This window comes from Falco rusticolus, chromosome 11 (genome assembly GCF_015220075.1).
Source record: "Falco rusticolus isolate bFalRus1 chromosome 11, bFalRus1.pri, whole genome shotgun sequence".
Taxonomy (NCBI): Eukaryota; Metazoa; Chordata; class Aves; order Falconiformes; family Falconidae; genus Falco; species Falco rusticolus.
Window position 1 is genome coordinate 30,954,966 of NC_051197.1, and position 25,141 is coordinate 30,980,106.

Consider the following 25,141-nt stretch of genomic DNA (forward strand, 5'->3'; position numbering starts at 1 on the left):
CGTACGACCCCCCAGGGGTCAGGTGTCACGGTCCACTCAGTGAACGCACGATGGTTCGTTTACTATGATCTCAAAGCGCAAAAAATCAAGGCAACCACGCCAAGGGGCTATGCTTTGATCAAACAGTGCAACTTTATTGTTCGCCTGTAAAGTGGTGTGCGATAGATAAGAGTGACAGGTAAGGAAGAAAAGGTGAAGTGAAAAAGAAAAGAGGATTATAGCCACCACCACGGGTCGAAGGTGCCCCTATGGTCCCAGGTCCAGGCAGCGTCCCGCCGGTCCTTCCCATCGTGATCCTGGGTGGGGAAGATCTCCAAAGTTTGGTTGCTTAAGAGCCGACTTTTACGCCAAGGAACACACCTTGCTCCTCCTCTGGTGAGCACAGCTACCACTGTGTCCAAAGAGGAGGGCCTGAGGCGTGGTTTGCCTTAGGGGCGGGTAGCTCGGGACCAGGAGGTGTGGTTTTGTATTATGATGATATTATAATGAAGGAAGTTCACCTGAAGTTCAGCTTTTCTGGTTCATTGCTATGACAGTGGTTGTGATCCATCTTCTGGACAGCGGTTATGCAGCCTTAGCGTAGTTGTTCCTTTCAGGCCCAGGGAGCAGCATAGCACTCCTCGTACCACGCAGTTCTCCTTCCCAGGGTCTTTGTGTCTTGGTGTCCACGAGGACCCCATTCCATCTCCAGGTCACTGTTGGCAACGTTGAGACAATATCGTTCTCTTTGGACCAACTCTTACAGCAGGGCAGGTCCAGGTCCGGCCATGCAAACAGAGCTTCCAGCACAAAAAAGGGGCAGCTGGGGGGCTGAGGACAGGAGATGGAGGCCAAACCCCAAGCATGGCCAGCCTGGCTGAAGGCCCTGGCAGCCACCTGATGCAGCTTTGCTGCAGAGGCACAGCAGAACACGGGAAGGGGCTGGCTGCGTGCACTTGGTCTGCTCGCCCGTGTTCTCTCCTGGCCTTCCTTCTGTGATGTGCGCTACTGCAGATTAACGCGTGCTCTGGTCCCTCTTTTGCAGAGTTGGTGATCCCAGGCAACGCCAACGTGTTCTATGCCATGAATACCCGCGTGAATTTCAATTTCGTCCTGCGGAAAAAAGCTTCAGCCAAGGGCCAGATGAAAACGAGGAGCCGCTACAGCCTGACCCTCCCCAGAAGTGCCAAGCGATGCATTAAAAGAGATGCCGTAGTCTCACAGAAAGTAAACCCCCTTGCTTTCTACTCCCCTCCCCATCTCCCTCTGTTACTGAATTGATAGATGGCACGGGGTAGTTGCAGGTGCCACTCAGGCTCATGTGTTTTCGCAAAGCGCTTGACTAATCCGTTGGTGCGCTCAACTGTGCCATGCGCCTGAGGGTAACAGGGAGTGGGGAACGCCCAGCGCCTCCCTTCCTTCTGGGGCCACCCTTGCACCACTGCAGCTGTGAAGCGTGAGCTGTGTGAGCTGTTACCGCTTCGGGTTTCCTCGGGAAAGCGGCGCGTGCTGAGCCACCCCTTAAGGGCCTTTGCTGTGTTTTCCCCTGTGGCTGATTCTACACTAGTGGCCATAGCGAGGCCGAGATGATTTCCACTCCTACCAGGACATACTTCCTTTTACCTGAGGGTCTCAAAGGTCCGACACGATCGGTTTGCCAGGAGTGCCACAATGTTTTCTTGTCCCAAATGTGTAAGGGAGGCACCTTACTGGGATGATCTCTATTGATCCACAAACGGCATTGTGAACAGGCAGTTACTACCTGTTTGCACAGTTTAACTGATACGGGCCATCCTCGGGCTAAACCTTCTTGATATAAGTCTGCTCACCCCTGTTCTCTCCTGGCCTTCCTTCGGTGATGTGCAGTACTGCAGATTAACGCGTGCTCTGGTCCCTCTTTTGCAGAGCTGGTGAGCCCCGGCAACGACAATGTGTTCTGCGCCATGAACACCTGCGTGAATTTCGATTTCATCCTGCGGAAAAAAGCTTCAGCCAAGGGACAGATGAAAATAAGGAGCTGCTGGAGCCTGACCCTCCCCAGAAGTGCCAAGCGGGGGTGCTGGAGCAACAGGCACAGCAAAATTACACTGTGAGGAAGGCAAGGCCACAAGAAATAGCTGGTTGAGAACTGCACCTTTTCTACCTTCCAGTATTACAGCAGAACACATCCAGAACTGTGGCCACATACGGACGGACAGACATGTATTTATAGGACAAGACAGCCTGGACTATTTTTCATTGTTGTTTTGCACATTAGCCTAGGAGGGTGAGAGCCCCTCCCTAGCGGGGAAAACAGGATGGCAACATTCGCCTTAAGAATACAATGCAAGCCAACTGTGTTAGAAAACATTTTCCTTTGTGCCAGTATTACACAGAAGAAAAACTTTATATTTTTATAGAACTGGAGAAGAAAACTCTCAATACAATGCTGCCTGCACCACAGAGGAGGTCCCAGCCAGCCTCCAGCCAACTGACAGCACTGGTCTGAGGCTTTTGCATTCACATAAACACTCAGCGCTGGAGGCAGCAGAAGCCACAAGGGTGTATATTGCTGTCGCACAACTGGCAGACCTTTTTGCACTTGTTCCACACCAGAAAATTACCTATTTGGGATTTTTTTTCCAAAGAACTTTAAGAGAATGGACTGCACTTGCTTTTGGATGAATGTCATAAGGCAAACACTACTTGCCTGGATTTACGTCTTGTCTTAATACCACTACAGGGTGGTTTTCCTTTTACTTTGCTTTCTTCTTTTTTTTTTTTTTTACTTTGCTCAGGTTACATTAATAGTCATATTAGATAGATTAATAGAAGAAAAACCGATGCAAGCAATGTTAGTTAGGTGATACTATATATAAAACTGTTTTTCCGTTATTTGCCTGGAGTCTTGTTTTCTCTCCTTAGACTTTATTACTGCATGTTAATCATGGGATTTTTTACATCTCCCACCCTGTCACTCTTCATCACTTTTACTGTTTTAAGTGTTCTCAACTTCATCCAGCTCCCACAACTCGCCTTCCCTGTCACCCAGAGAACCTGCAACACCACCTTTTAGCTGTATTCCCTGTAGGTGTAACCCTTCAGCTACAGCCTTCCTTCAGTAGTGTTTTACTCTTCAACCTTGCATCCACTAACAGTAACACTATCAGCATTACTGTCATGCATTACTTTTTCATTTCTAAAAGTTTTTATGGGGATGGCTTTGTGTTTCTTCAGCAGTATGGCTGGAAGAGCCATCCAAGTAAACCAAATGTCTTCCCTACATCACCCACTGAGTAGCAGCAGCTGATCACGAGCCGTATGTAACCCAGTGGCGTGCTGCAGGACTGCCAAGAGCTTACCGAAAGCTAAAGGTCAGCAAAGCAAAAACCATCCCAGGGCATCAGTCATGCTCAGCGAACCTGCTTTTGCTATGGAATAGTTTGAGCTTTCAGTTTAAACATCCCTGTTGTAACTAACCGGGTAACTTAGGTTATAGACAAATTTTACAACTTCTTCAGGAAGTCATTCTCTTTTGGGTCACCAAATGATTTCTGCAGTAAGTTAATACCCAAAAGAAAAACCACCAACTGGTTTGAGTGTTTCTCTTTTCCCCATTGTCTCCATCATGGCATTTTTTCCTCCTGGCCTCACAACCATTAGCTTGTTGGGTTTTTTTCCCCTCCCCTGCACACAATACAAATGTTTGGAGTTTACACACGGCATAGACACTTCTTCTGCCTTTCAGCACCATGCTGTACCGTTCACACGGACACCCTGCCGTTCACAAGTCACTTCAGCGTTGGCAGAGGCTCCTAAAACTGCCAAAGGTTACACTGAGTCCCTGAGCTACAGCAAGTTGCTTTTGTTACTAAAGGGTCTCTCATGTTACAACAGCAAAGGCAAAAGAAAGATTATCCTGAATTCAAACTGCCTCTTGCTTTTTTTCCTACATGAACCACCTAGGGAGACAAACTGCCACAACAAAACCTTACTCAGTTTCCTTCAGGATAAATACAACCTATTTAGGAATGAGGGATTTCATATTACCACACTGAGAGGACAACAGCACTTTTCCTGTCTTGAACAAAAGCAAAGGCAGAGGTAGGTACAAGCAGTTGTATTGCAGATGATAATTTTTAGGGCCTGTCACCATAACCTTTCTTGTGAACAAGCTGCTTTTCCAGCTGGCTTGCTACTTAGACCTTGGAAAACCTGTTCCCAGCTTCTGCTGGTCTGGCACCAGGCTCACTGGGGTGGGCACTGCTGGGTGTTTTTTCCATCAGCTGTGGGCTCCTGGGGCTTAGTGCAGATGCTCCACAGCAGAGCAAAAACCCCCTACCAAAAGGAAAAAAAAACAAAAAAGGGGTGGTGGGGGAAAGCAGCGCCTGCAGTTCATAAAGCAGCCTGGCATATTCCTACTTATCCCTTGTCAAGTTCTGCTCACAGCAACTCATTTCCAAGATGTACAAGCAAATGCACAACCCCAGTGTAAGGCACCTCCACACCTGACAGCCAGCAAACAGCTGCCTCAGCCGAAGCCAGAGGGCTGCTGCTCCTACCTGCACTAGTTTTAAAGCCCATGAGATCAGTCATGAAAAAAATAAGTACATGGGAAGTGGAAAAATATCAGAAAAACCAAGAAGTGTTTCAACTGGCTCCTACTTTTCCAAATACAGTTAATCCTGAGTAGGGGCAACACCTGCCAAGGAACTGCAAACACAGACAGGGAAAACCAGCCCCTGCCGTAGCGGGTAGAACCACTGCCCAGCCACCAGGTCTTGCGTATCGAGATAAACAGAAAATGGTGTATGTGCACATGCACACGTGTGCATACAGGTAAAAGAACCATCAGCCAGGCTGAGGCCACGGCTGCCCTGAAAGCCCCCTTCATTTAATTCACATATTCTTGTTGCCCAGCTCCCCTGAAACCACCATCATGCCCCTCGTATCACTCGCTTCCAGCATTACCCAACAGAAAACCCACACATTAAAAAACCCACCAAACAACCCCCCCTGCTCTCTTACCAGGATGTTTTTAATAAACTGCTACTGTTCTACTTAAGGACATCGAAGTTAACTAAATCCATGCTGTATTTCCTGCACGGCCAACACAGCGATGCTCCTCACCTCCCGGGGAAGCAGCCAAAGGGCTGTGCCACAGACACATCCCCACCGCTGAGCCCGGGGGGAGCCCAGCACCGCCAGCATGGCACACCGCCCCCCCCGGCGTGTCTGTCCCTTCCCGCTCCAGCACCGAGCACCGGAGCACAGAGCTCTTCTCAGCCAGAATGTTAATGGAGAAACCGCTTCAGTGGGACTGTGGAAGGTCAGAAGAGCGAGGGCTGGCAAAGCCAGAGCTCGTGCTACACAGGTCAGTCTGCTCCCATGGCTGGGGGAGAGAGGCCTCCTGGAGACACAGGGATGGGTCTGTCACAGAACAAAAAGTGCATGAGGCTGGAAAAGATACACAGTGGTGACATACCTGAAGACAGCGTTACCACCACGAGCCCTTACAGAGAGAGGCCAGCTGGGACCACCCACCCAGCGCCGCCTCGTCCCTGCTGTTCTGCCAGACTCAGGTGCACAGGCACATTAGCAGGACTGGAAACCCGCACGGGTGCCACGCCGAGCTGGGGCCCTGCTCCTCTTCCCACCACAGCCCAGCTCTCAAACAGCATTACCAAAGGTCTGGAGAAACAGCTCCACTACAAAATCAGCCCCAATTCCAAGGGAAGCACGATGTGCCGGAACACCAGAAGTAACACGGTACTCGTGCTCAGAGTGACACCTGACAATGCGCTGGATGCTCACCAGTTCACAGCGGTCCTGCTCCTGAAGGTCACAGCAAACTTCTTACCAACCTCTGCAACTGCCATCAGGCTTCAAACTGGTCAGACTGGCCACTCGTAAAGCGAGACCTGAGGAGGAAGCAAGAGGGCTTGTTAGAGAGGAATGACCCCAGCTGCGTGTGGCGGGCCTGCTCTCCATACTCACTGTCGCATGGACACCTGCTCCAACCCGGACAGCAGAAGGAACACGGCTTCCAGGCAGTAGTTGCACAACAGGCACGTTTATACAGCCAGTGACCTCATGGTAGAGTGACACAGCTGCAAAACTCTCGAGCTGGCCTTCCCCAGCCAGCGCTACTCCCACCCAATGAAGAATACTCACAGTTACTCATCTTGCACCAGGTTCTATGTATTATCAGACCGGCTGACAGGTAATAATAACATGTCTTCTTTAGCAGAAAGCACAACATTGATCAGTAATTGTTAAAAACAAACAAAAACTTAAAAAAAAAAAATACAGCCACACATACTCAACCGCACAAATCTGCCAGCAGGTGAGTCTCTAGATTGCAAGTCCAGGAGGGCATCCTCCCACTGCAAGAGCAGCTTGAGGTCCGTGCCAGCTAACCTAAGCAGTGTAGTCTGTGATCACCTGGCCTCTGAGAAACATTTTTTTTAAAAAAAAAAAACAACCAAAACAAAACCACCATACTCTGCTGACATGTTAGCCAACAGCAAGTACATCAGAACTCATCCTAAAAAACAGACAAGTTTGCTCCTCACATGAAAAAGTATCAAGGCAAGTTGCCTTTCCGTCCTGTAACGCGCAATTCTATCCAGGCTGTGGAGAACAGCACAGCTGACAACAGTAACACTTCTGCAGGTTGTTTGGTTTTTCTAAGTATAGCGTCAAGCAGGTTGTAACCAAAATTTTTAAGTTCCTGGAAGTCCTACGCTTGGTTTTACAGCCTAATGAAACAGCCCTGCAAATAGGTTGCCAGGCTTTGTTTTCCTGAAGGAGTAAATTGAGGCAGGGGGTGAAGCAGGACATGACACAAACCAACTCCACCTGCATTCCCTGCACGCAGTAGAGACACAAGTAAGATCGGCAACCTCCTCCTTCTCTGCTAGCATCTGAGATTTTAGCCATGCCAAGACATCAGTTGTGGATTGGGAGGCCTGTTTAGATGAGATCTAGCAGAGGGGAAATTGCAGAGGGGAAGCCAACAATAGTTTCCTGTAGGAGTGTGATGAGGGAGAAAGTGCAGAGAAGCGCTGCTCCAATGCACTGAACATTTTTGGAAACCATCTTGATTCTGCCAGGGATCACTCTGAAAAATCAAAACCAAATAACCCAAACGCTTGCCTGCAGTTTCTCTCAGTGAACAGGGTTATAAAAGCCTACAAACCTACAAGGAGTAAGAGTTACACAGCAGCCAAGTTACAGGCTATCCAGAACGGTATTAACACTTGTACACCTCTATATATTAATCTTTATAAATAGAGTGTTCTACACGAGGAACTGTAGAAAGACGTCATTCAAGGTTGTTGGTTTTTTTTACAAAAGCTTGCGTGGGCTTTTGTTCAGACCTCTGCCTTTTTTCTGCCGGTCAGGAACACTTGTTCTTTTTCCTCCTTCTTCTCCCACCCTGTGCTAAGCACCTTGGTTAATTGTCAGGTCCAATCACGTGCTTTGCCATTCGAAGCAGTGGGAAGGAGACCACATGAAGAGCTGCTCTACAACTTTCAAGGGTGAAAAGCTGAAGTGCGAGGCAGGTTCAGCTGTCAACAGAGTCCCGGGGGAAGCAGGCAGTCATAGTTCATCCCTGGAGGACGGTGCATTGAGAGATGACTGGGAAGGCAGGGCATCCTTGTTCTGAGCATCGCTGTGGATCTTGCCCTGCTGCCGGGATTTCCAGGAGTGTGTTCTGTCCCAGTCCGTTGACACGGTCTCGTTGTCCCAGATTGTAGAGGTCTCTGTGTCGCTGAGGTAGCCTGGCTGCCCTGTGTAGTGGGTGGGGTAAACAAGCAGGGGCTCTGCTGAAAAGGCTTTCAAGTCTCTGGACTCATAGTACTCCATGTACTTCGCTCTAAAGAGAAGAGAAAAATCATCAGTAACAGAGTGAGCATTCATCAGTGCCACTGCTGGTAACTGACACAAGCCAATCCACTGAGCAAACAGGTCCCAGGGAGTGGAGGCAGTGGCTGAGGTGCAGTCTGACTCCCTGCAGCCAGTGCCACACACAATCTATACAGCCAATGCCTCCGATACCAGAGAGCGCCAAGTCCCTCAGGACCAGCCCACAAGCCCTGCACCAGGTAGGGACAATAAACCCTCTGCAGCAGGTCTGTCACCTTCTGTGTCAGGAGCTCTCCCGCAGACAACCAAATAGCACGAGGAATAGCCCTGTCCCCACAGAAGTGAGACACATCAGCATGATCTGAACTAAGAACATTCAGCAAGACAGACCCAGCTCATGGCAACCTGAGCAACAAAGGCGTCCTACTTACACAGGGTGCTTGTTGTACATGACTGGCAGAAATTCATCTACAGGCAGCATCTTGCTGAAAGGCTCAGCTCCGATCAGTTTCTGAGCCCCTTGGAACGAGATTGCATACCCCAGGGTCCAGTACGAGTAATCAGCTTCCACCAGGTTCATGACATTGGGAACTGCTTTCTCAGGCTCTTGCACCTGCATCCTTTTCCGGCCAATGTAGCTTTAAAGGGTGAAAAAACCAAGGAAATTGGAACCAAAGGGAATCTGCAGCCATTAGGACCACAAGACTGTTTGTGTGAACCAGGGAAGGGCAAAGGGTCAATCCAAGAAGCCATCCACAACCAGGCTCACAGATTTCCATCCTGCACCACTCCCAAACAACCAAGCCTTAACCCAGTGGGTGGTATAGCTGCGAAAGACTTCATAAGGGAGCCAAGATTACACAGTCCAAGCCTCAGAACTGAGTCGTGACAGTTCCTCTGTCACAGCAGCAGCTCCAGACACTGCTGAGATCAACCAACGCTGCCCACAAAGGGCAGTAATGGCATCCAATGGGCATTCCAGCATCAGCTTGCCACAGAGGGCAGGTCTGTCCTGATGGGAAGAGCCACTGAGAAGTCTCTGCCCACCTTCCCCTGCACTCCAGCATTAACCTACACCTCTATCCCGATGCAGCAGGTGCTGCTGACCTCCCCTGCATGCCCAGGAGTTCCCAGATGGCCTCGGGCTACGTACTTACATAAGCTCCCAGTCTAGCTGGGCTTGTTCAATGTCACCCATCAGCTTCACGAGCTTCCTTTTAAACTGGTGTTCAAAGCGCACATCATCCTCGATAACAAGCGTCTTCTCCAGTTCTCTGTTCACCACCTGAAACAAGAGGGTTCAGAAGCAATCGCAAGGGCAGACACGGGCCACTGCCTGCACCCTGAAATCGCTGGGGTCAGCCTGACCTGGCATTACCCTCTAGACCGTGCAGGTAGGGAGGCTGAGGAACTGCTCCTAGATTCACAGCTCACTTGGGAGAGACTACGAAAGCCAGTGAGAACAGTCCTGAAAATTCCCTGTGGCTGAGCATCTCAACCTAAAAAAACCCTTTATCTGATGTTGCACCACCTAAAACCCACGAGTTAGCATCCGGCACTACCACAGCAACCACCTCCTCAGAGGAAGGTGCAGCAGCCTTTGATGCCAAAGCTGCTGTTCAGAAAAACCTCTTTGGTGGAAGAAAGCGTTGCTGAAGTCTGGGAAGACAGACAATCAAGCGCATCCCAAGTCTGGCCCTGACAGCTTAGAGAACACACACAACCTGCACGTAGGTTCCCATCTGACCGTTGGCAATTTAAAGTCTCAGGCCCAAACGTCCAGCTGACTCCTCGGTGCTGCAGTCGCTCCTGCTGGCTCTGGGCTGGATCAGTGCCCTGCCCTGCTGAGCGCTGCTGCAGCTAACGCCTCTGAAGGCAGAGGGCTGTGCCTCTTTGGGTAACCACTGCCACTGCCCAGTCTTCCTTCAGTACCGAGTCCTTCTCCCTGCCTCCACCACACCTTACTTCAAATAATCCCTCCTGTTGACATCTGGCTGTGTAACTGCAGCATCTCTGACCAGCGCAGCCCAGACCCTCTCAAGTGTCACTCCCCAGGTGAACAGCGAGAGGCGGAAGCTACAGCTTTTACCACCCAAACAAGATCTCTTAGCTCAGGTAACAGAGGCCTCTGCTGTTAAAAATATTCACGATACGCCAGCTTCAAAAAGCCAGTCAGCAGAGTTACTGGAACTTGCCTCAGTCCAGATGCAGAACAAGGGGAAAAAAAAACAAGAGGTGTGTTGTTTTTTTTTTTAAACACCACTTGTTCTTCAAAGCCTTCTTGCCTTTCTCATAAGCACACATGCTCCAAGCAGTCTATCGGATAATTTGCAAAAACAGTCATGAAAATATTCTGATAAAAATTTGCTCAGAGCTGTTGGTAAATGGAAAACAGAGATGAAAAAGCTGAATGCTGCATTCAAGAAAACCCCTGTGTGCAATCCCCTACAAACTAAGGAAAACAGTTTCATCCTACGCTTCCAGAAACGTGCATCATATTTGATGCTCTGCCCTAGGACTGGCTGCAGGACCTGCAAGGCACCCACAAACTCCTTACCTCCTTCCAGATGTAATAGTGACTGAGGAAGCAGCCGATCTCTCCTCTGGTTAGCGGCCTGGAGGAGTACGGGTCCCGGTATCCTGGGAGCATATCGATGCTGAGAGCTTTGAGCTGACTCGTGTTCAGTGCTCTGAGAGAGAGAGAACAGCTATCACCACTTAAAAAGGAAATTCAAGTCAGACACAGGGGCAACATGGGAAATGCTGCTGATGTTCAGAGAAAAAGCATATCTCAAGAAATTCTTGCACTTGTTTAGCTATAAAACCTGGAGAAAAATTAAATTCTTGATTTACAAGTCTAAATCAAGCTGACAAATCATATCCTTAACTCTGCCAACAACTTCTTGTGGGACCACCAACTTTTCAGTGGCTTGGCTTAGATTATTTTTCTAAGAGGTCTTGATGGGTACCCAAATCTCAAAGACCACTAGATGGCACGTGGGTTCCTATCGCCCTAAGGCCTTTTTGCAGCTCACAGACCAAAAATTTCTGCCTTGATTTCTCATTATAAAAGGGTCTTAACACACCTTAAATTAAGCTTGGAAAGGGCTCCGTCATAGTTACCACTGTAGCACAACTTTGTAGCACTAGGATGGACAGTCTTCCCAGGAGATAAATGCTCTCAAACACTCTCACTGCTGACTCCTTTTAATTGTGTGCAAGTGTTGTAGTTCAAAGAAACCAGTATGATTTTAACAATCATTTTCACGTTAGCCTGAAACACGCTGCCCCAGTTCTCTCATGGAGACTGACTAATTGCAAAAGAAGAAAGAGCGAGCAAAACTGCCCCTAAACAGACCGTGAGGTAGGTAAAAGTGATATTCAGCTCTCCCCTCAGCCCACCCTTCCTCACCAGCAGGCAGCTCAGGGTATCCAAGGTGATGGTGTCAGGCAGTCATGCACAACCCACTCTTCGCAAACATCAGCAACCCCAGCTGAAACTCACTTTCCATCCACAGCCTCCACTATCTTGACTGCAATCTCCTGCTCATAGAGAGTCCTCAGCATCCGATCCCGCCTGTCTTTCCGACGCTTCAGATTGATCATGAAAATCTGGACAGAAGAGAAAGACATCAGCCTCCTGGCTTGGGAGAGAGGAAAAAAAGGGAGCCCTGATCCACCCTTGCCTAACAGCCCTGCTGGAAAACCAGATCTTATGAAAACACCGGGTGTTTTTCATTCCAGGTTGCTTAGAATTTGTCAAAAAATTAAGAGTTGCTTTTGAGTTGCAAGTTGAGAGGCTTGTTGTCTAACAACTACTTTTGATGAATGTTCATAGGGGAAACGTGCTCTTCGAGGGTGAATAAAAGTGAGAGGAGACCAAGTCTATAATTTTCAGAGATACAGGGTATTCTGATTTATATCAAGCACATGGCCACCTCCAGCCTCAGTCCTAGAGGCAACACTGACCTACATGTTCCTCTATAAACGCTGCCACTGCTTGTATTCAGGATTGTCAGCAGGGTCGCCATCCAAGTACAAGGACACGGTAGAGAGGATTTTTGTAATTAATTCAGGCACTGAAAATCCACTGCTACCCCTGCCAGAAAGCCTAGCGGAGAGCCAGTACCCGGAACAGAGATGTCTGGGCAGGGCTCCCTCCAAGCCTTGAGGAGACAGACGCTCTGGTGGAGGGCAGAGGGCTGAAGCCCTCATCTGCAGGTAAACTGCAGAGGGTCAGGGATATTTTTCAGTCCCAGGCAGACAAGTGCAGCCTTGTAGCCTGTGGAGCAAAACCTCATCCCAGTAAGAAGCGGATCAAATTCCAGCTCAGTACAAATACAAAAATAATAAATTGGATAAATAAAGCACAGCCACAAAGGACAACATGGAAAAAACCTACACCAGCTGTGTCCTAAACACAGACGCTCAAATACACATAGCCAAATTGGGTTCAGACTTTACAAGTCATGCAAACAGATGTAGCAGAATACACCAAGAAAACAAAGGCTCCCCTGATCACCACAGCTCCCTCGGTCACGGTGCCACTGCCACCCTGGCAGCTGCATACACAGGGGTTGCTGGCTCTGTGAATAACACGGACACTGGTGAATTAAAGCCCAGCAGACCCCTCTCCAGCCTTCTCCCCTCCATGCCTGCTCTCTCCACAATGTGAGGCAGAGGCAGGAGAGGAATTTCTGTGGGGTCTTGAGGTACTACCAGTGGCAGCAACCATCATTCTGGTTCGCTTTTACTTAAGGTCAAAAATATGTGGCAACCAAGCAGGGCAGGGGGAGAGCTGCCCAGGCAAGGAGACAGCATGTATGGGTTTCATCGCTCCTGGACGTACCCCGGCTGGGCTAGAACCCAGCTGTGAACTTGGCTCCCCCAGCTGCTCCGGGCTCTCCTGTGTCTCCCTAAGATGAGAGAGATCATTCTTTTCCATCACTGGAAAGCAGAAGAGGCTTCCCAAAAGACTAGTTTTTGTCACAGAATGGAAGGGAAGTCAGATGTAGAGGAAACAGCACAAGAACCAGGGAGTTAAATAACCTGTTTTTCAGCCTTGCCTCTGCCACCTGCTCCCGAGCTGGGTTAAAATCCGTATCATCAAGACAGGAAGCCCAAAGATTTCCTGGGCACCGTCCTGGTACACAAACCTGCACTTCTAATCAAGGGTCTTGTAGCAAGTATTCAGTGCCCACACAGACCTGAGTGGCCTTGTTTCTCCACCACAAACACCAGGGGGAAAGACCGCTCCCTGAGCCCTTTCCCTTCTGCTTCCCTGAGCTCAGCAGCTCTCCCCAAATAAGGATGGCATTTTCTCCTCGTAGAAGGCTTATGTCAAGAAGATGAGTGATTGGGAAGAGCTAACTATGTGAAAAGATGATGTACTCCAGGGGAAACTGCTAGAAGCTCAGCTACAGGGAGAACTCGGGTCCTCTAGGTGATGAGTGGGAAGACAAGACAGTAACAGCAAAATAGGTTCCTTACTTCATCAAATCCCATCTTGTCAGGGTGCTTCAGAGGAACAGAGACATACTGAGAGGGTTCGATGGGAGGACGATCGACTGAAAGAGAGAAGAGATCCCAAACAGCACATTCACATACACACTGCATCAATGTGATGTATTGTGTTTTTATCACCAGGCCTAAAGCCCCAGGGAGCTGGGATGTGGAGTCAGTGCAGGGGCAGGTACAGCAGAAAGCATCCACGTTGCAAAGCAGAAGCCAGCAGCCATGTGCCAGACAGACATCATGACAAAAACAAGGCTCTGCAGCATCCTTTTTGCATTAAAGATGCATTTTTGCATTTGATCAAGGGAAGTTGAGAGATTTTGTGAATGGGGTTGACCTGACCGTGAAGTGATTATATCCCTAGGTAGAAAAGCAGTGGAAAAATGGAACGCTGCATATCAAAAGAGTATGAGAGCAGTCGGGTCAGGATGCAGACTCCCAAGGGGAAGACAGCTGGGCTGCTGGCAGGCGAGGTCTACAAACATTAACTCTGGGGGGGGGTCCATCATGGCAGGGCACAACAACTTACTCATAGCCTCAATTAGTGTGTGCACAAAGTTCTCAGTTTCTTCTTGCAGCGTTTGGTGTGATTTCAGGGGCATGGGCAGGAAACCATAGTGTTCACGGTTGCAGATGAACATCTGTATTCCTGGGGATCACAGGAAAACAGAAATTAGAATCAGGTCTTTTACCAGCCGATTGTGCACTCTGCAATACTCTGTTGCTATGTAGCCACAATCAAACTTACGCCAGGACCTCAGTCCTGAAAACTTCTGCTTCATAAACAAACAATTCAAACACATCACACTGCCATTTGCTGTTTTATTTGGCTGGCAGCAAGTGGCCTCTCCTATGAAACCAATTGCTACTCGCTCCCCGACAGCAGTATTTTTAACCAGAATCCGTTTTCTCCTAGGAGAGACTGGGAACCCATGCCTTTGACCAGAGAAAGGGTCTTTTTTGGCTGTTGCCTATGAAAACAAGCCTACAGCAGAAGGCAGAACCGGCCTTTAGCACAAGGGGTGTCTGACCCACCCAGCAGAACTGCTGCAGGTACCTGGGGGTACCACAGAAGCCCCCTTCCCCAGAACCCTGCTGGCACTGCTCAGCCCTGGCACCTCACCCGACAAGCCCTTCACAGACCCGGAGCCAAAGGCAGGAACAGGTTTTCGCCCTCGGAGTGAGGCAGCCTCAAGCGGTGCGATGGCTTCCAGCGGCGCTGTGCCAAGGAGCAGCAGTGGTGGCCTTGGGGATGCGGGGCCTCCCACCCCACAGAGACCCAGGGAGCCTCCAGAGGGGAGACATGGGGCTCAGAGGTGGGGGAAACACACAGGTTTCAAAGCTCAGGGTGAAGGGCAGAGGCATTTGCACCCACGACTGGGCAGCACTGCCCCTCGGTGAGAGGTGGCCGGCCCTGCGCGCCCAGCAAAGACAGCGGCAGCTCCATCCCAGCAGCCAGCCGTGGAGAGGGAAAAATCCCAACAAACCCAGCGTGGCAAGGGGCAATGGCAGCTTTCATCTGTGCTTTGCGAGGATTCTCTGTCAGACCGCAATAAATACAGAACGACTCTTCCAGCGTGGAGGAGCCAAGCCTGATCCCCAGCTCCGACAGCACACAGCTGGCCAGGTGCCAGCCCAGGCAGCTCAGCTCTGCTGGGATCACACGGGATGAAGCTGTGGGGCCCAAGGCACCAGTCTAGCTGCAGGGCCTGTTACTGGCCTAGCAAGGGATTCAGCCTGGGGTTTGCAGTCGGGCATCTTCCTGCTTCTGTTTGCTTTGGCTAGAAGATAAAGGCAATCTATTTTTACCTGTGCTGGCAAAGGACTTTGAGGAATAGGTATACACATACAATAACCATCCTGGAAGCACCAAGTCTACCACCAAACATGGTCCTTTCCTCTCCAGGATTAGTTTTACTGTGCCCTGAAGATTAGAGGAAAACCCTAGCGAGAGCCACTAGCAAGAAGAAAAGATGCTTTCCAAAAGAGGTGGTAATGTAACAGCCTTCTACTCCAAAGCTTTTGCAACTGCTCGTCCAAGGGGCCAAATCTGAAGGTGTGAAACAAGGAGAGGATGCAAAGCTGCTCCTCAGAGCAGACACTCTTGCAAGGGAGGGACACCCCCACCACCCCCACTGAGAGTGTTCACTGGTAACGTCCTGGCTGCTCCCGCAGGACTAAAGAAGGCTTTGCTCACTATCCGCTACAACTGCGGCAACACAGGGCCTGACAGCCCATCAGGCAACGCACTCAAAAGCTACAGCCAGATAAGCCAAAGGAAAGTATTTCCGTTGTTTTTCACTGAGTTCTGGTCAGGTCCTTTATTAATTAATCACAATCTGAGAGCCGCTAGAACCCATACAACTGGCCAAGCAGATTTAACAAAAAATGTAAACTGCCTCATTTCTTAAAAAAAAAATAAAATAAAAAAAAAAAAGTACAACCACCCCCCTCCCTCCAGCAAATAAATGAAAACCAGACACTACCTGGTGTGTCAATGCTTTCATGTGTTGGTCCCCCTAATCCTTGGTATTTTTAGCAGAGCAGAATTGTCTACTTTAATGACCCCGGTGTTTCCACCATTTTAAGTTCTGCAAGCAAATTGCTGGCTACACTACTTGCCAAAACACATTCAGCTGTCAGCTGCAATTTAGGTAAATGGCAGAATAAAAAATACTACCTGCTGACATTAATGGATTTGGCACTGATCTAATCAACTAATCTTATCTGGCTCACTGATCTCTGTTCTTAATCTTCCACTGGCTTAAACACTGTTAATCTGCATAAATTCATGCCAGCATTTCTGTTCCTTTTGGGATAAAAGCTACTTTAGAATGGTAAAGCCACCTTAACATGGGGAGGGGGACTTGCTGTCCAGCTCTGTTTTTTTACCAAAACAAATGATTGCTATAAGGGACAGAACAGCTGTAGGTATGTGCGTTACTATTAGCCGTTGTAAGGCAGCGACCAGGATTCACAGCCGTGCCCCAAACCCACAGCCACATTCAGACAACCCGAATTTCCCCCACATCCCTGTGAGCAGACCTTCCAGCTGGCTGGCTGTCGGGCTTCAGAGCCTCAGGCTGCAAGGAGCTCAGGAGATCTGGCTGGCTAAACGCTACCTTGTGAGTGCAAGGCGCTCCAGAGAGTCCACCCTTGCCAATAAAACACTCCCACTGAGGTTTGTTCCGAGTCCGTACTCCCCCCACAGGCCACGCTCTCTCAGCAGAAGTGGGAAGGACAGTCTCTTTAGGGCATCACAAAACAATCGCTTTGAGCAGCAGATTCACTGTTGAAAATCGACGGTTTCATTTGAGGCATTAAGTGCACTGGCCTGGACAAAACCCAGCATCATTTGAGACTTTAGGGAAGTAAGTGAAGTTACTCCAAAGAGAAGTTTACCTCAAAGTCCATACATTTTTCACATTTCTGAACTTGGATGTCATCCTTCTATCATGGGTGACAAACTCAGCCCAGGACACAAGCCAACAATCTGAGCAGACCAATGGGCCAGACTGCTGAAGCAAAGCCTTTCATGTCATGGATCAGTCATGAGAAAAGCTGAAGTGTTATAGCATGGAAGGAAAAAATGATGGGTTTGAACCCCTGAAATACTTCTTCAGCAGCTGGAGCTCATGTGATGCAGTTACCACATACGTTGGATGCTGCATTTCTGGGAGAGCTGTCAGAGGGAACAAGCAGGGCAGGCTGATGTCAAGGAGCCAGCTTTGCTATCCAGACTGAAATCTCAGTTCTCCTCTGGAGCCAACATACTGATGTCGTGACTCAAAGTCAGGGCCCCAAAGGTGCTCTGCGAGTTCACATCTTGCCTCTGCCTCCCAAGGGCTCTAATTTCAGCCCTTGCTGCCTCCTCTCTACCACTCCTTTCTCATTTGATGCCCCTTATCCTCTCATTGCTGAGTTTTAAAAAGCTCTGCTTAGGCTGCCAAGACAAGACCATTTCTTTCAGTGCTTGTCAGGACCTTCACACCACAAACATCACTAAAATGAAAGCTACAAACAGCTGGTGGCTGCTGTGCTGCTCTGGGAACGGTAGGAAAGGCAGTCTGCTCAGCCTGCCTCTTCTGCAGAAGTGATTGCCAACAAACCATACTTCTTCACTTTCTCTCTGCTTGTCTGTTCCCCAAAAACAGCCCTTCCTTCTCACCTTAACTTTGCCTCTTTTACAAACAGAAGACAGCTAACACCAACGGCACATCACTCAGAGGACCCGCAAACAACTTCTCCCTATTAATTCACCTCAGCAAGCCAGCAAACCAGTCTTGAAGCTCTGAACCGAAGCACGTTTATTGGTGCCACTGAGGCTGCATCAGTGCTTTTGTCCTTGTAAGGCCCCAGACTTTCCCCTTCCCAATGCAGCAGGGCCAAGAACCACAGGGATGGCCATTACAGCCGCAGCCTTCCCGGGAGCTCCTTGCAGCTCTGACACTGCTACGCACCCGTCTGCCAGCCAGGACTTTGCTTTAGACAGAATACCCACCAGCTCCACTCTCCACAAAGAAATGGCACTAAATAAACATCCTCACCACAAGTACAAGCAGCAGTAGCAGCAGTCGCATGCACTTAAGAGACAGTGATTTCTCCGAGACACCTAGAGCTCTCTGCCAACACCAACAGCCATTCCAGACAAAGGAGAAGGACACTGAGGTTGTGCCTTGGCCCGAGAAGAGCCCTGTATCTCAGGTCTAACTGAAATCCTCCCACTGTCCAGCGGAAACTGATCCCAGTTATCAGCCAGAGTGGTACACATATTCTCTCTGCTGTGCCCCAAGGATCTCAAGGCAGCTCTCTGTGCTCAGCTGGTTCTCCCAAAGTACCAATGATACCACGTCAAGCAATGTCAAGTATGCAGAGGTTTTACTGCTTGCACATGAGCTCTAACCTGCTCTTGCCTGCAAGAGATTTCCTTTCAGCACAGTCCACAGACTCCACATTGTTCCCCTGCAAGTTACACTGATTTTGCTTTAAAAGCAGAAAACAAAAAAACACCAAAAACCAGAACAAAATCCCCCCACACCTCAGACAATTCCTGCTGAGCTGCCGTGAAGCACAGCCTCATCAGCGCTGCAGGTAAGCAACTTGGGGTTTGTTTTCCGCAAGGGCTGCTACATTTAGAAAGAGTCTCTTGCCCTTACTCCCTTCCTCATGGATCTCCTGGAAGCGGCGACTTCAGATCCCTTACCTATGGACTTCAAGGATACCTTCTGCTCTCACAGCATTCACCTGTGTTCACTACTGTCTTGCTGTGACACAAACCAGGGGTGGATGCCACACGTTTTCTTTCTGAAACACTGCCCCCATCCCAAGAATGGTTCCCATGGCCTTTGAAGCTAGCCGATTCAAAACTGCATTGCCTCTCCCTTGCTGCTAGTTATCCCTGACTAGATCTGAAAGAGGAAAGGGAACTGGGTCTTAGCTCAACACTACAGTCAACACAGGACTTCTGGCTGTGAACTCCAGCTAGAGGTCTGCATGTCTCTACTAGTGACTCCTCCCCAGCAAAGGCTCCCGACATACCTGCTTGGCGACTGGAAAAGGCAAAGACCATGATATCATCAAAGCTCCAGGTGTAGTCCTGGTGAGGGGGGTAGAACATCAGCTTGGTGGAGGCCTCTTTCCTCAAGTCAATGAGGAACGTGGAATGAATCATCGGGACAGCAAAACAGCCTGTCCTCTTCCATTCCCGAATCAGGGGATAATCCAAGGTCCTTTTGTAATAGCCCTGAAATCACAACGAGGGGGCTGCTTGTTACAAAGAGATTTCTGTTTTGGAGATGCTCCTTAGCAAAAGCTCTCACCCTTAGACTTCCCCAGCAGAGATGGATCAATGCTCAATTCTCAGGTTTTTAAGTGTCTCCCATTTGGAAAGGGCTCAGTCGGGTATTTAGAAACAACCTCCATCCCAAAAGCTAAGGCTCAACCTTCTCTCTCTCCTTTCTAGCAGTGATTGGAAATCCAAGCCTTACAGTTGCAAAAATTTTCTTGCAAAAGAGCATCAAACCTTGGACTATTTTCTCCTGGCTCTTCAAAAACTTTTTTTGCACATAAGACTCTCAGGTCTGATCCTGGAAGCTGACGAGCATCTGTGACATCCTCCATGTTCAACAGGTACAAAGGACATTCAGTGTCTCACAAAATAGGACCTGCAAATTATTTCTGACCATGACTTAAAAAAAATTTAAAATTATCATTTGCTTCATTGCAGTGAAGGCAACATCTCAATCTTTATCAGCTATGTAAGAATCCCTGCTTCCTCCATCCCAGGGCAAGCAGGTTTAATACTCACCCCTGAGCTCTCCCCACAGACTGCCTGGGGGAAGCACTTCAGTCAGCTCATTTCTCTGTAAGCATGAGCTCTGCTCACCTTCCAGCGTTGTGGATGCAACACCCACGTTGTGCAGCTCACAGCTGCTTTTGCAGGTGTATTAAGTATACAGCTATCAGATTTGGAAATAAACACACTGAATTCCTTCAGAAAGAAAATCTTAACGCACAGTAAGACATCCAGACATGTGAATCCAGAGCAGATTCTGGTCTTTACAGAAATAGGAGTCACTAAAATAAGTTAAAGTTCCTCGTACATTATATTTTCCATGAGCATCCTAGCAAAGGCTGAGTGAATCACTGCACAACCACTTTACCCTGGTTTTGTGTAGAGGCATGGTGTGGCGCATTTGTCTGTTTATGTATTTGTTGATCCTTTCCTCTGCCCTTTAGACATCTAGTCCCCACAGTATGGTCAGAAGGTATCTCAAACACAGCTGGTCTGATTTTCATGAAAAGGAACAAGTGAGCAGAGACCTTACTGGTGTTCCCACTGAAGGAAGGGTTAAGACATTCAACCTTTACCAGACATCTGAGAATGCCCACAGGTGAGAGATGCTGGAAACTAATCTTTCCTCCTCCAGTCGCTCGCTGTGGGGTTTTGGGGCTTTTCACTGCTCATAAATCATGTGTAGTCAAGAAAGACTCCAACTTGTCAGCACTGCTGCTGTGCTCGCCTTAGGTTAGCTTCATGACGACTAAATGTCAAGCTGTCTGGAGCTGGGTTTGGCTGCTTGTTGCTCAGTGCTGGAGGCGGTGTTTCAGGGTGTGCTCCAGCTCTTACTCCCTCCCCAAGTCCCCAGGGAGAGCAAGGCTGAGAGCATGAAGCTGTGGGACTGTGAGCACAAAAACAAGCAGCAGCAACTAAGAAAAAAAACAAAGTGGAAACTTTCCTGTTCATTTGAGCAGCTTTTTTTCACCAAATTCTGCAAGACACATTTGCTGCTAGGTTTTTCCCCTCTCCTTTCTCTCAGCTAATGCTGGTAATGATGGAAACTTACTACTGGAGAGGTAACATCAGGGGCCAGGGCTGAAGCTGGTGCACACAGGCACAGATCCATTTCAGCCTGCGGAGCAATGCTGATTTACATCAGTGGAAAACCTGGCTGTCTCAGGACTTAACCTTAACGGCTTAAAGGACAACGCCTTTGCTATGAAGCTTCTATCTCCATTTTAAAACAAAAACTGAAACAAGTAAACACCCATCATGCCCACCCCCCTGTTTCTTATCTATGTATTTACTTCCCAAGAATTTGGGAAGTTCAGGACCTTTTCCTGTTATTTTTACTCAGTTAGTTAGTCTGAACTGTGGAACTCCTTCCCATAAGATGGCATCGGTGCCAAAAAAATCAAAGTTTCAGACAGTGCTTTCTATAAAATAATAATAAAAAATAATCACCGAGAGCTTTAAAGATAAAGATCTCCCTCAAAGAATCATAGAGAAGGAGATTACCAGAGGCTAGGAAAATATTTTGGGGAAGTTATCGTTCACTTACTTGTTTGCCATGCTCTTATATTATTCCCTAGGCATCTACTAGGAACCGCTGGTAGCCAATGGACCTTTGGTCTGACCCAGTACACTTGTTATGTTTTCGCCCTGCCTGTGGTCCCTACTAGTGTCCTTGCTAACACTGGGAAGCAAGAATGATGGTTTACACTAGGTAAATAGAAGAAAAAGGGAATGGAGTTTGCTCTTTGTTTCACTCCAGCAATAGTGACAATAATTAGCATCTGGTTAGTTTTCTGGAATAAAGCAAGAGGGTAGGGAAGGGCAGGACCATGGAGCTTCTCTGAAGTATTCCTTTTCACATGCCCCAGGGAAGTTACAAGCTGTGTGCGCAGCTCGAACTTAAACACATTTGCCTATGCAGTAGGGCAAGCTTGTCTTTACCAAGAGGGAAATGCAAGACTCAGGCATGGAAGTAAAAAGAAGGAAATTCTGAAGCTTTCCAGGAGAGACACAGCTTGGGATCCTGCCGCCTCGAAGGATGAGGAAACACATGCCAGCAGCAGACTAGAGAACAAGTGAAAAAGCTGATCTCATTACTGAGGCTTACCTGGGAGAAAAAAAAGCATTAACTACAGTCTCCATTTCAGCTTCAATGTCTTGAAAAGCCTACCCAGAGCTTAGTCAAGAACATTTCAAAGGCAGAGTGAAAAAAAGCAAAAAATTACCATGACAATATATCTGCCCTTCTATAGATTTACATATCCAAGGTGGTTATACTGGGTTTGGCTGGGATGCAGTTAATTTTCTTCACAGCAGCCAGTACAGTGCTGTGTTTCAGACTGCTGACCAAAACAGTGTTGGTAACACATGATGTTTTAGCTGCTGCTGAAGCATGTTTGCACAGCATCAAGGCCTTCTCTGTTTCTCACTCTGTTCCCCACAGCGAGTAGGCTGGGGATGGGCAAGAGGTTGGGAAGGTACACAGCTGGGACAGGTGACCCCAACTGACCACAGTGATTTTCCATACCATATAACATCATGCTCAGCAGTAACACTGGGTGGGGGGGAGTTTTTCCAAAGTAGCTGGTGCTCGGGGAATGGCTTGGCATGCATCTCCTGGTGGTAAGTGACTGTTTTTCTATCACTTTTTTATTTGGGGTTTGTTTTCCCCAATTCACTTATTAAACTGTATTTATCTCAACCCCTGATGATTGCTTTTGGGTTTAGTTTTTGGTTTTTTGCTTCTGCTTTTCCAATTTGCTCCCCTATCCTGCTGGGTGGGAACAAGTAAGTGACTGGGTGGGTGCTTATCTACCAGCCAGGGTCAACACACCACAGTGATACAGACCAGCTTGTAAAGTGATAGCTCAACCTCATTTTGGCTCTAAAAATAATGCTATTTCTACTACACAACATTTTTATATCTGATACTTTCTGCAGTATATGTGATCTGAAAAGGTAACATAGAACTAATTTCTGTACTCATCACTTCTGTCCTTCACACCAGTACCCTTTACATACACACTTCAGCACACACACTGCATACAATGCAAAGGATGTTGTCCCACTACATAAATCTTGTTCATATGTGAAAAAAATAACCTATACACAATGGAGAGCTGTAGAAAGAAAAGCAAATTCCTCTCAGATTAGTGTCACTATACAGGAAAGCTAGTATAAAATTATGTACAGAGAGTTTTAAGGCCATTACACAAACATATGGAAACATCTCCAATTCTGGTGTGTATATCAGTATTTTTTATGTAGTTAGTGGGATTGTATCAATCCCCAACACTTCTGGCAAAGCAAGCTCTGGTTCCTCCAGATTCAACTTTTTCAAATGAGGAATCTCAGATAAGGAAGCAAGTTTCAGCTATGTGCCTGCACATCCAGTGCAGAACATGTACTGCTTTGCTCATACCTATAGCTCAGCTAGAAAACAAAGCCTGAAAAACATTCACAGACTGCAACATCCTCTCTACTCTTCTTCCCAGCTTCCCTATAAAGGTACGGACCTTCCCCAAAGACACCCACCCAAGATTTGGGGTGCCACCACTATGACAGGTGCAAGCCGAGACAACTACCCTTCACCACACGCCAACACTGCCTCTGCATGCCTCAGAGGTACAGCAGCTTCTTTTCAGAAGGACACTATAAAAGCAGACGGGAAAGCCCACAGAAGAGAAGCAATGCCCACTGCTCCACAGACACAAGGCAGGAGGCCTTTGAAAATACAGCTTGCACAGTCACCCAGCACCGTTCACGAGGTCACTTGCCTGGGGAGTGATGCCGCACCAGAAGTTAGAGTAGAGAGAGCGAGACTCGAGCATTGGTGCCACCAATGTCTTGTTTTCTGCTATCATCAGGTTCAGGGTTTCTGGGTTGGTCAATAAATTATCTGCATCAATGAACTAGAGAAAGAAGAGGGGAAGAGAAAAAAAAAATCGTTATTAGAAGAAACTATATGCTTCCCCTGACACTTGCTTGGGAACAGGGCATACAGAGGCATTAGGTTGGCAAAAAAAACCACCAAAAAGCACTGAGCTGCTGGTTTTGATTCTGTAGGGTCGATCACTGTTACAGTAAACCCAGAGGTGCCTGGCCCCACAACAAAGCTATGAGATGGGAAAAGATGCAAAGCTTCCCTCCGACTCCACACAAAATTACTCCAGCACAGGGGCAAGGGAGCTGCAAGGGAAAATAACATTCAGGACAAGTTTATTCTGTGAAGACGATCAAGAACAACTCTTAAAAACTGGCCTCAAACCCTTGCCTTGGTCAGGGGTTGTGGGAACGCCACCATTAACTGCTGCTGGCATCACCAAAGATCTTTCCAGAACTGTCCTGCAGAACTATTCCCCTTACATTTCATCAATAACAGGTGATGTTTCAATCTGGGGGATCCTTGCAGGTGCCTACATATCACCAGGACTATATTCAGTCCTGACACCTGTGAAGAAAGCCTTGGGCTTTACCCAGGGACATACCTCCCTGGCTGCAAAGTCTCTTGCTCATCAGACCAAGAAATGACACACAGTATCTCACTGCAGAGCACTTTGTCTTTAGATAGAGAGGAAACTTTTCGACAGCCCCAAATATCAAAGTAACTACCTGAAAAGCTTTTGCTCGAGGGCAGTTAATAAATCAAACCTTGTATTTACCAGGATGTAGTCTGACCACTTCTCTCGTGCAGCACGCAGGGCAGCCTGTCGGAGTTTCATCACATGAGTGAATCGGGAGCTTGGCCAATGTTTTGGCCCAATTTCTTCTGGGTAAGACCTAACAAAGAAAAAAAAAAAAGTGACTGCACCCAGTTCTGAGCCCTATTACAACACTAGTGGAAAAAAAGAAAAAAAAAAAAAGAGAAAGTTCCCTTGCTTTCCAAAAGAAAAACAGTGTTAGAGTTACCTCAGGCAACCCAGGAGAGGTTTTGAGGGAGAACGATTCCAAGTTTCATGCTGGCATGTGTACGCAGGGCACCAGAGAACAAACAGGACTGCAGCATGTCCTGCCGACCACGTGGCCACAAGCAAAATAGCGCTATCGAAACCCGGAGTTTCTTCTGCTGCGGCAGGCCCTCACCTGACGTAAGCAGAGGTTACCCCCGAAAAGGAACTGAAGCTGATTTACCTCATCCGACCCTCTGGTAGAAAGTCATCTGTCCTCTGCTAGGCTTTAAGACTGTAAATACAGCTTCCTTAAGCCTAGTAGGACCAACAAAGCTGAGGAGGTGAAGATGAAGGCAACCTGGATTCCCCCAGGGTCTGGGCATTATTAGTAACTGTTAACACATCCCGTAATGGCTCTTAAATCTAGAAACACCCAACCCCATGAGCCCAATTACATGAACAAAATTATGTGCATGTCTGTTTTCAGGATCAGGTCCAAAAGCAAATACTTTTTCCTTCCATCTTTGTTTAACTTAGGGACAGATCCCTATGTGGAATAAAAATTCAGGACTTTGAAACAGTGCCAGCATAAACCAGTGAAGGAGCTAAAAAT

At 48.0% G+C, this 25,141-nt stretch overlaps 2 protein-coding genes across 4 annotated transcripts in view; one reads left to right on the plus strand and one right to left on the minus strand.

Moving 5' to 3' along the window:
- The window catches only part of RGL1 (ral guanine nucleotide dissociation stimulator like 1), a 79,083-nt gene extending 76,393 nt beyond the window's left edge, over positions 1–2,690 (plus strand). The window contains exon 18 of the mRNA XM_037403558.1: positions 1,885–2,690. Coding sequence (XP_037259455.1) covers positions 1,885–2,072 — 188 coding nt within the window. The 3' untranslated portion in view covers positions 2,073–2,690. The remainder of the gene's footprint in view (positions 1–1,884) is intronic.
- Positions 109–25,141, minus strand: part of COLGALT2 (collagen beta(1-O)galactosyltransferase 2) — a 60,724-nt gene continuing 35,691 nt past the window's right edge. Inside the window, exons 3-14 of one of the 3 annotated variants that reach the window (XM_037403553.1) lie at positions 24,301–24,418; positions 23,416–23,550; positions 18,883–19,087; positions 13,874–13,993; positions 13,321–13,397; positions 11,336–11,442; positions 10,388–10,520; positions 8,988–9,115; positions 8,262–8,468; positions 5,956–7,840; positions 1,809–5,879; positions 109–1,092 (exon numbers count right to left, since the gene is read on the minus strand). In XM_037403553.1, the coding sequence (XP_037259450.1) occupies positions 7,564–7,840; positions 8,262–8,468; positions 8,988–9,115; positions 10,388–10,520; positions 11,336–11,442; positions 13,321–13,397; positions 13,874–13,993; positions 18,883–19,087; positions 23,416–23,550; positions 24,301–24,418 (1,507 nt within the window). In that variant the 3' untranslated portion in view covers positions 109–1,092; positions 1,809–5,879; positions 5,956–7,563. Of the gene's footprint in view, positions 1,093–1,808; positions 7,841–8,261; positions 8,469–8,987; positions 9,116–10,387; positions 10,521–11,335; positions 11,443–13,320; positions 13,398–13,873; positions 13,994–18,882; positions 19,088–23,415; positions 23,551–24,300; positions 24,419–25,141 lie in introns of all 3 variants that reach the window. The other 2 variants (XM_037403552.1, XM_037403551.1) reach the window with 2 other exon arrangements.